This window comes from Ylistrum balloti, unplaced genomic scaffold (genome assembly GCF_031769215.1).
Source record: "Ylistrum balloti isolate Yb309-2 unplaced genomic scaffold, AGI_CSIRO_Ybal_v1 Utg370450, whole genome shotgun sequence".
In the NCBI taxonomy this organism is placed as follows: Eukaryota; Metazoa; Mollusca; class Bivalvia; order Pectinida; family Pectinidae; genus Ylistrum; species Ylistrum balloti.
Window position 1 is genome coordinate 2,344,570 of NW_026782299.1, and position 11,967 is coordinate 2,356,536.

The 11,967-nt window shown below is 34.9% G+C and overlaps 1 protein-coding gene across 1 annotated transcript; it reads right to left on the reverse strand.

Annotated features, from left to right (window-relative positions):
* Positions 1–8,495: 8,495 nt before the first annotated feature.
* Positions 8,496–9,893, reverse strand: LOC132554900 (small conductance calcium-activated potassium channel protein 3-like). The gene has a single exon (XM_060219231.1). It carries the CDS (start codon positions 9,891–9,893, stop codon positions 8,496–8,498), a length of 1,398 nt encoding a protein of 465 aa, XP_060075214.1.
* Positions 9,894–11,967: the final 2,074 nt, after the last annotated feature.

Here is an 11,967-nt window from a genome sequence, read left to right on the forward strand (position 1 = left end):
ACGTATCGGTGATAACTCATTATCCAACATATGTCATTCATCTAGAAAAATGAAAAAAAAAATCAATAACTATTTGATAAACCGATTTCATCTTTTTGAATTCGTTTATTTACTTGTTTAGTAAAATACTCCAAAGAAGTTCTGGTATCAGATACTGCTCTTTCAAAAGACTACCGAAACCAAACAATAATCTTAGATACATGTATATTATCGATATTTGGTTCCTGGTCCATTCTAAATATCGATATGATACTCAACTTTTATACCATGGTCTTTTGGTTATCGAGGAAAACATTTTAACATGTTTGGTAACCCTTTATCCCAGCATGATATAGACCCGATAGGCAACTTTTGGATATGGAGAAGGTGATTTTAACAAATTTGATCCATGTAGAAAGTCGGTCAAGGCCTTTTTCAATGAGATAGCTTGTTGTTATAAGCACATTTCACCATGGTATTTCATAGATGTTTAAATGATGCAATGATGATATTCGATGTGCAACCCGAAACATGAACGCTTGCCAAAAGTAAAGTTTGTATTTCTGGTTTTCAATAGTAACAGAATAAAACCGAGAAGTTGCGCCAATAGCATAAGGATAAACTGTGATTCGAGCTTGATATTTTTATACATTGTCTCTGAGAGATCAGCTTAATGGTTTGCAAGTTGTAACACGAAAAATCTTGTAAACATTATACTTTGAATTAATGACATTGTTTCCATGGTAACAGAAAATGTCAAAAAAGAAACCCAGCCATTAGTAAAAGGCACGACCAAGCCTGTATGAAAACATATTCATTAATAAAAGTCACTAAAATTCTTCGGTGAAATTTACGTTAGCGCCTTAACTGTGCATGAATCGATTTCACTATGAGTTTGTTACGAATGCAAACTGATTCAAATAATGTTTTCAACCACTGTTGTCTTAAAGCGGCTATTACCTTAGATTTCAAAATCGGGAAATGGAGAATTCGGCTTATGAATAATAAAATATATCCATATTAAAGCGTTATACGCACCTAAAACGTCAAATTTGTTGTTTTTGTACATATTTTCGGCGTCGGAACATTATTAATCTTGCCTATTGTTTATAAACATGTTCACGCTCGGTTTATAACGAAGAAAGCCGAGTGGGTCACATGGCTTGTCACGTGACGAAGTCATTCACATCCGCCGCAAAGAAAAATGAATTAGGAGGAAAACAACGCACATGGCTAATGTATGACACTTGCTTCTGCGCCTTTCTGCTAATTCTTGCTTGCAATAAATGATTCTATAGTGTAATAATATATATTTTTTAACAATCAATCTTAGTTATTCGTTTTGTTTTGGCTTTGCCGTGCGAGAATTATCTATGTCAATCGCGGGCGCTAAACTAGTGGGGTCCCAAAGGGGGTAAATACAATCGGAAAAGAAAAAAAAACACATTATGCAGAAATGCATAGATCAGGACCGCAATGTTTACATCCTTTATTTTTTAGATATCAATAAAAAATGGTTGCTGAGACTTTTAATTTTAATTATTAACAGAAAGTCTTTTTTTAACATACTATTGGAAAATAGAACGTTTTATATCGTTTTCTCGTAGTGTTTTTAACATTATAGTCGTTTTAACATAAGCCACTCTGAATAATACAAAACTGACAATCTAACCGACCATCGTGTTAAGGTGGAAATGCCCATCTCGTCATCTTATGTCAGCAAGTACGGATAAAACTTCAGCCAAATACGCAATCATATGATTTTATGAAGGTTTTTCTATGTGGCATTGCGATAAGTCACGTGACAGGAATATGTAGTAACATTACCATCGAAATCGGTTTAGGAAAGTGCAACCTCATAATGACTATCTACCTGGTTATTGAAGCAAGTGATGAGGCGGGATTACGGAAATATCTGTATAAAAATGAGGTATTTTTGTTATTAATGAAAGTATTCAGAAGGACACTGGAATTGAGATTATTAGATGTATCCTGTATATCTATGACACTCTTGCTTTCATTTCCATATAGACCACAAGGATTCATTTTTGAAAAATAGACATCGATGCTAATGTAACTCAAAAGAATTGGAAAAGTAACACATAATAGTTGCTTTCGTGTATCGAAATCTTCATAAATTTGTTCCAAAAATGCATGGACATGTTTGTAAAGATACTAGAAATGTGTTTTTAATTCAAGTATATGACAATAACCTGCGACATCCATAACACTGCTCTCGTGATACCCACTCCAATAAACAGAGCATAACTGTATTCATATAGACGAGCCAATGGTCTTAGGGTAGGAAAACGCATCACTAACGGTTTTACTGTTATTAAAAGTCAAACACAACTGTATATTCCAAACTCTGTTGACGAAAATAAGACTTGACATGAAACTGCGACTCTCGTCAACCTGTTCATGAAACTTCCGCTTCAGGAAGCAACATTATCATACATGCGGAGTCTCTCAATGAGTACAATAATAGCAAGACCAGGTGTCATGAAAAGAAAAGCGTCTTCTCTGTACATTCTTCCCATTGCTGTTTACATTTAATCAACTAGTTTCCAAATTATAATCAATGCAACTTCTTCCTCAGTCGATGAAGGTTGACAACAGTGAAACTTTGAACACTTGAAAACACAACATGTATGTACATCCCAAGGGTCCTAAGAACAGGAGACACTGAAGAACCGTATCAGTTTGTAAGTATTGACAGGAGCTTTGAAAGAAGTGAACAAATAACATTTGTTTGAAAATCAGCGGTGATAAACACATGCATCATAGTTTTTTGGGTTTTTTTTTAAAAAATCTATCCAGACCACAGATATTTTGCATTTCGACGTACAAAGTGAAACTGATACTAGAGCAATTTTGAAACATTCCACAGATATGCGTGTTTTGTTGGGATTTTAAAGAAAGGTTGTAGAATGTGATATTTAGTCCAGTTTTGTTTAAAAACATATTCAAACTTGTTTATGTGTTTAAAGGAAAAACGTTAGAATGAGTGGAATGTAAATATGAAGTACAAAGAAAATGGTTATCCAAAATAAATGCTGCACACTCTCTAAACTATTATTTAATTTCTCGTCACTTAAAAATGTGCAATAATTCTACGGTACCGAAATTGTACTTTGATCCTCTGTACAATGTAATTGACAGGATTTTTGTGTTCGTTCTTTATATGAAATATAATAATTTCATATTTATACTAATTATATTTATATCTATATAGTTTACTACTCTTGATATTTAAGTAGTATTATATATTTTTCCAAATATTGAACATCCGATTCTTGTGAACAATTCTGCTGAAGCAGAAATATTAACAATTAAACACAAAATGTCCCCCAAGGACTATTAATATATTTACTGGCATTCATTTGCTTTAGCGCGCCCTATATTACAAAAACGCTTAGCAATTTCTACCAAGATTCAGTTTCCAAACAGTGCGATGTTTTGTGTTAGACGGAGATTGAAATTTCAGTTTTAAATATTCGGAATAATATCATATTTGTTGAAAAAATCAAACGTACAACTAGTATTACAGTCAATGGCAGTTGATCCTTAACGCAATCTATGTATATGTTTAACAGAAAGCAATAACCCATTACTTCTTTTTTTTTCATTTAATTACATTGAAAAACAAATTGTACTATTACTTATTCTAAGCTATGCAGAACTACAAATAGTATGGTATCAGACCATGCATTTCGAGATTATCAAAATTGATAAGACTGACGAGATAACATTTCACATTTTGGTCAGAGATCTATTCCACTGCTGTTGTTTAATGATGGTATTTTGACAATATTATATATTCTTATTGAGCAAACGTCAGACTCCGGTGACGTAATGACAAATACAATCACTTCCATGTTGTGCTTAAGAATTGTACCATTGTTTTTCCCATTGCATGATTGTTTGAACTTTGAACTCAACTTCGATTTTTTTTTCTAATTTTCTCTATTTTGCACAACTTCTTGGTCTTTAGTTGAGGATTAACCTATATGCAAACGGTTTTGTGTTTTCTCCAGTGGGCCAAGACACAACAACCTTTAAAATGGTACTTGCATCTTCTTGCTTAACGGTCAGTATTGTGTAAGTGTAATGACTAATTTGTCATTTTCAGTATGTTTTTCTAAGCAGAGAGTCGTGCTAGGGGCCTTTGACAATGTACTTAAGTGAGGTTGCGCTTTAAATCGACTTCAATTCCACATGATCACATGAAGGCTTACGCAAACATATGGAAGCCCCCAAGAAGTCATTACGCATTAATCAGGTTGGATACAATATGTGAGATCATGTTATCCTCAAATGTCCCTAGCTGTTGATAGGCTGTTGATCAATATAAACCAGTCATGATTCCGTAGTACCAGGATGGAACCCTTAAAAGCAAATACTTATTTAGCAGCTGAATTCGTCCATTGCTTACTTGGTATATCGTTTAGACTATTTAAATCCTTACGGATATAGTGTGTAAGTGTTTAAAAAAAATGTACCATTGATTAAGACATATAGTTAGATTGGAAAATGTTATGTTTCTATCCTGCAACTTGCACTGCCATTGTCGGAATACGCCTTCCGTATATATTTTTGTTGTATTTCGCAGTGACGGAAAACAGGTGTATTTTAGCACGTGCCGGTAATTCGACAGAATCACTCTCTGAATTTACTTAAATATTACGTTTAGAAATATGAACACCTGTTGATATAAGCCATTTCATATGTTGTAATGAACATATTGATGTATGAAAATTCTTATAATCACTGTTATATCAGATTAAGTTTGGAACTATATTTCAACAGTTTGGCTCTGGGCAGAAAGACAAGAGTGGCGCGCCAGAAGCTTGCTACTTTTGTCTTTCTTCACCCTCGCCAAAATACAGCTGATATTTTAAGACACTGACCACATATTCTGTATATATGTATAACATATCTTATAAAACATGTCAACATATTATGCCAGGACAATCTTTTTATAGATTAAAGAATATATTTCGTTATTGTTTACCTAACCCAAGAATCATTATTCCAAAATATTTTCATCTTTACAGTTAAATATTTTTTCATAACAACAAATTCTCTACAAACAATATTTCTAATACCAGTATAAAACATGGATGATTTTCCTTTAAGTTTACTTTCCATACTTACTTACTGAAATGATCCGCTGGAAAATAAACCCCATCTGTTGGAATAATGATAGGAAAACATTGATATCACTGTGAGATACAAAATGAGATAAATTATGTATTAAAACATGTCATTGTGTATTTTTCTATAAAAGACTAGGTCATATTTGGAAATGAATATTTTAAGTTCAATTACTAATGAATATTAAAATACGAATAAATTACAACTAATGATGATAATGATGCTTTGCTGCGACCGAAATAAGGGAAAGAAGACAGCTGCTGTAGCATGCATTTACATATATAATAGCGTGCTTTGTTTTTTCAAATATCTTATTCCGTTAATCAGTGTAGACACTCTGCCTTACAAACGAAACCGATCATATTTTATTTTTTATTCTGCATCATCCGATATGTTACCTGATATCAAAACAGTTTGTTTTTCTCGTCTTTGTATCTTTTCTGCAATATTTTCCATAAGATATACTTTGTAATAGCCAAATGAAATCCATATATGGACCACTGGCTGTTATTTTCCATCTTCATACAGTTTGAGTGCGTTCGGTTTGTACGACCGAAGGGAGAGAACTCAGATTTCTGCATTAAAATATTTCTCATTTTCACTGTATCCTAGATGTTGTACTAGTTTCACATTGGAGTTAAAACTGCAATCGTTGTATTTTATAATATTATAATATATAACAGTCAACACACAATATAGAACATGGATACGATAAACCATAAGAATGGTATAATGTACTGTATTGGTAACCATGTCAACACACAATATAGAGCATCGATACGACGGTTCAGTATATTGTCCTCTGTACTAATGATCCCCCTTCCCCCTGAATGAAGATTGATTTCATTTATCAAAGTCTACATCATCATGTCATTATACATATGTCACATACTTTGTAAGTGTTATGGTTCCCACTAGAAATGGACTACTGACATTTTAGTCCAGTATCTTCTGGCGGTCTGCTGATTAAAACATCCTTCTTCCGTTATCCCTTTAAGGTCTCTAGAGGGTTTTGAAAAATACGAAAAGGAAAATAACGATGCAGGACAGGTGGCCACTTTAGACTTAAATATTAAATTGTTAGACTTTAGTGCCAATGTTTTAAGACAAGACATTATATATTAATACGTGTATTTGAAAATCAGTGTTTAATTGCTCCTTCCGAGAATCTGACAGAGAGATTTCTAAACCTTTGCCATGGCAGCTATGCAGCTCTGTTCATGAGTAACACCATAACACGAGACCCATGGGACCTTACCTGTATTTAGACTATAATGATACAATAGTCGAGAGAAAAAATATCAAAAGATTTAAACCATCTTGAGTTTAAATAGTAAAGGTATCCAAAACTAATTCAAATCATGTTAGTTTCTCAACATTTTCAACTAGTTCCAGTTTAACACCACTAATGGAACCCGAGTTGATTTTTTAAGTACATTCATGTTACCTGTATGGAAAGGGTAATACTCCTGGCATATATCGTTTAATCGTACTTTGTTAATGAAATAATAAGAAGAAAAAGTGATAATAAAGAAGAAAGTAAAACTGTTTAGATGGACAACATGATTTAATGGTTTAAACAACGATCATAATATAATTTTGTTGTTACATTGATATCATTTCGATGTTCGAAGTGGTTGATATTGCTCTATATTATTGTCTGGCAAAGTGGCCAAGGCTACATCATCAAGGCATAGAATCGAACATTGTGTGTTTTCAACAGTAAAATCACGACAGAAACTTCTTCATAACCCTTTCGATAGTTGACGTCGTGTGTTGACTGTCTTTATTTCAATAAAACCTTCAACAATGACAAATTTGGTTGCAATTCTGTATTGCTTTCCGTCATGATCACTGGATGGTTACCCTGAGGTTAACATGTTAAAGCTATTCCTTCAGAGTTAAAGGCAAATAGATGATCCAGTGTCTACAGCTTATGTTACAAATGGAGTGTTAACACATAAAATAAATCTGCACTTTTTTCTTTTTTCACTATTTTGGAAATATGAAAATACAGAGGTCACCAGATAAGTGGGTGTTCCACGCCTTTAATGAATCCATCTGACCCTCTATCGTTCTAGTAACCGAGTACAGCTAACCAAATCATAAATGATACACGAAAGTTACATAACTATTCTATTCAGCAGCTTCCCAGGTCAATGGGCATCTTAAAGCATTGGCATATACTGCTACAGAAATAATTGATGTTTTAAAGAAAAATATATATCTTTATCCCGTCAAATGAAACGAAAAATAGCAGATTCCAATTTGACAAGAAATGTTGTAAAACAATCAAGAAATTACCAACATGGCAACATAATCATTATTTAAACTCAAATTCAATAAAGCTAGGAAAATATGAATAAAAGAAAGATTCACACGGAGACTCCTGAAACAGTACAAGGAGAATAATACCAGTTGTTCCGGAAGAGTAAGCGTCTTCTGCTTCGATGACACACGCCATGTAAACCTTGGTCAATCCAAGTAAGCAATGTTCTCCAATGAGAGCAAGGTATACAACAACGGAACCAACAGGCAAACTAACTAGCATCAAAAATGTCCAGCTATATGCCACACAAAGAAATAGAATATTTCTCAACGAGATCACTTTGGCGACCGTAAAAAATCCCGATAATTTTCATCAACCTGCATATTTTGAGATCTTGTGTTACGAGTTTGTCAGTCAGTTGACGAATTCTTGCACGAAAGTCATGAAAAAGGGAACAGGCCATTGCATAGCGAATTAACTATGACACGTAAATGCCATAGGTTGGAGATGCAGGCACGTTGCTATCCAGAAATTGAAAATTCACAATAGGGAAATTGAAATCATCACGTTTATCATACAACTTGATGGAAACCTGTCCGTGCTGGTTTCGGTGTAGGAAATGATCGAGATAAGCAGCTGATGCATAATAGTCTGTCATATCTTTGATTTCCAGTTTTACGTTTACTTAAGTATAAACATCCATTTTGTTGGTAAAGAAAAGTAGATGATGTACACTAGAAATTAAATATAAGTAAGTACATTGATGCATCAATACAGAATATATAATCTCCGGGAAATACACCGGAGAATCGAGATAAAATTATTGTTCAATGCATGATCTAGTCCCGACAGGCTTATTTAATGACATAGGTATATCCGGGTATGTTTCGTTGTATGTTGTGTGACTGGCTAATCATTTATCAACATGAAAATATATTTATGAACATTTAAAATAAAAACAGTACATCCGTATTCGATCGAAGAAACTCCTTCATTAACACTCAGGAAAGTGTATATCTAGGTAATATTACGTTTTACATATTAACCATTTAAACACTTTCTAATATACACGTTTGTACATTCCATAATTCTACCTAAACTTTGCTGACAGAAGTGTTCTTATTTCATTTAATTTGTCTTCGATGTTGGAGAGTCGCATATCAAGAGAATTAATTCTCATCTCCAGCTTATTCTGTCCGTGAGCGTTCCTGTCCACTACCGTACCGATCCGGTCTACCGTGTGTGCTACGTCCACCATTCCCAGCATTCCGTCTCCAATATGATCCATTTCTTCTCTAGCAACGTTAATTTCCTTCAGTGCATGTTTTAAACGGTCGGTATATTTCCTTATGTCCTTACTTTCACCTGCGCCATGTTTTCTCAATGACCATATTTTCAGAACGTTTTTGATGGCATTTGCAGCTGCATTTTTCTTGCGGCTCTCGATTTGCATCCTTGACACGAAATTAAATACGTACTTTTCTTCTCGAGATTGTTCTAGATTTCTCGCCAACATGGCAACGAGAAGAGCTGTTGTGACTACACCCATACTACCTGTGATTATGGAAATGTACCTGCCGCAGTAACTACTGGGCGTGGCGTCGCCATACCCGACTGTAAGGAAAGTAATGGCAACCAGCCACATAGTTTCCAAGTAAGTATTCTTGCTGTTCGATGGTTCATAATAAATCTCGCAGGTTCTCATTGCCCACGTGTTTACAAGGAACGTGATCACCATGACTAAAAATATCAGCATTCCTGGTCTGTTAGTCATTGCAGCCCTGAAAACAAACTTCGTGTTGATTTTCACTTTGCTAAGTGTTCCAATACTACTTGTGGACGTGTCTGTCAATAATCGGCTGTGCACAACGGCGAATTTACCAACCAAATACAGTCTGGTCATCATTAGAATTGACAATACCGCGTCAATACTGACCAATCGTTTGCTACCCACAGGTGATGTATACACAATGTTATAGTCACCCGGAAACGGATGTGGAACACACACTATAATTTCTACAAGTAAACTACAAACCATCCAAGTCGTAATTACGCATTTCCAATCTTTAACTCCGACATCGAGTACTTTGATTTGTATCACCGTGTAGTAGTTGATACATATGGTAACAAGGAGGGCGGCGGTTGTGACTGAGATAATACATTTGATGCCCAGGGAAATCACACTCGTTTTTGATATGTTGTGTGTAATATAAAGTTCCGTTTCAATCATCATCAAAATTATACCAGCCATCGCAAAGACGAATTCTAAATCAACAACCCACCGTCTACGTTGTATGAACTCTTTACGTAGATTTATTCGATCCCCTAGAGGTAAAGAGTTGGCTTCCTCACGATTTTTGACATGGATTCTATCATGTTTATTAAGAGTGACGTCGCTTCCGGAATACGTCATCTTACTTTTGATGAATTTGAACAGAGGTGTTTTTGGTGAATCTAACTCCATATCTTCATCTTCCTCGGGCCACATCCTGGATAACACACGATTGTTATGAAATTATGAAGATTATTTGAAAATACAGTACAAGCACATGTAGTAAGAAAAAATCACCAACATCAATATTCAATAATTAAATTCTACATCGGACATAATTTTCTAACAGACGTAATGGAGCAAATATATTCATACCGTCAAGATCCGTATCATTTAAAAATATAACTTTACATGAAACAGAATATTTATTTGATGACATACAGGTATTGATAAACAATTCAACTTCCTACAAAGCAAACAGTTGAAGCCATACTTACTATCAGCATATTCCAGGTTGACTGCTGTGACAGAATACGAGATATACTGTATTGATATACCATCAAATATACACAGTTAACTATAGCGAACGGATGTAGTGTTGGTTTTTGAGATGAAGGTTTCTCAGAGTAGACAATGACTAAAACTCGGAACTTCATATGTACTGTTTTATAAATATTCAAGTCGACAATTTTCTGATCTTTAAGTGATAAAATACTGTAATGCAAATACGTTCATTGAGACATTTGTCTATTTCATGTTTTCTTATTCCAATACATGTATACATTATAGCCATAATTATGTAATGTAATATGTGTATTGCCATTTTTGGCCTCCTAATTTAGTTTCTGTTTTTGTTATTGGTCAGTTTCCCGTCGGTACCTCGTCTGTTAGCCAATGGTCAAGGATTCATTTGTTCTCATTGCGCTTTCAGTCATTTTGACACGGTATTAGGCATTCCAACGTTCCAGACCCTTTACAGAACAGACACTCGCTTGTACTTGATTAATTGCCTGCTTCCAGCGATATTTCATCTTATATTTGTTAATTCGCGATTTACTATGTATGTACTGGTTCCACAATATCATTTTATCTTGATATGCTTGTATTTATCTGTTATAAAGAATATATATATATATATCACAAATAGGTACGATTTTTACTGTATCGCCATATTGTTTATAAACTACTTTTAACGATTTACTCATGATAAGTATTTAATGTGTTCTCTATCTATGCATATATTATTGAAAAGATAAGATTTATAACGTATATGTACTGAATCGGTTTATGATAAATTTAAAAGTTAAAGAAGTACATCGATAATAGCGAGACTACGCTCCTAACTACATGACACCTGTTTCACAAATAGGTACGATTTTTATTGTATCTCAATTTAACTACCTTTAAAGATTTATTTAGAATGCATATTTATTGTATTCTTTATGTATCTATACATACTCGCAGAAAAAAGAAAAATGCACGGGTATAATATCATAACATTAGGCGGTATATAAGAAAACGCCAAAAAAATTCAACAGAGGCTTATATGACGTTTAGTTAACACCAACTCAGTGGATTTGGTTATTGCATCAGCAGCGTCTTGGATAGAGACAAAGGTGTTTTTGCATTCTTGACAACAACGTCTCATTGATGCGACAAGTGTACTGAAAAATGTCTGGAGGATACCATTCCATATTCTCGCAAGCGCGCGTGACAGATCAAGAAATGTCAACGGCTGATTTTGTAAGCGACGCTGCATCTCATCCATCACGTGTCCAGAAGGCGACATATCTGGTGACATAGCAGGCCAGGGAAGTACATTCACATTGTTCTGGGTCAGGAAGTCAGTGACGGCCCACGCGACGTGCGGGTGTTGCAGCATGGCGTTACGTTGCTGCACAAACGAAAGGACGTGAAACCGGATGATTTCGTCACAGTATCTGATATCTGTAAGTGTGCCGTACACAACAACAAAAGCTGTTTTGCCACGGAAAGAGATGCCTCCCCATGTCACTATCTCCGCCGTATACACGTATCCTGGTGGTTAGACGTTACGCGTGGACGTCCTGGTCGAGGCTGGTGTCTGGTTATACCAAACAGTTGGTACCGTCTCTACAAGGCGTCTACAGTATTTGGAGCACACCAAATTGTCTGACAACGTCAGTATGGCGTAAACCAGCTTCGATCATGTCTACGGCCGGCATCTGTAAGTTTCATTCAACTTTGACATGGTGTATCAAAGATGTTTTCAAAATTATTTTGGTTTTGTGTGTTACAGGTATCTACGCTG

Coding starts and splice junctions, on each gene's coding strand:
- LOC132554900 (XM_060219231.1), bottom strand. CDS start 9,893: ATGTGGCCCGAGGAAGATGAAGATATGGAGTTAGATTCACCAAAAACA.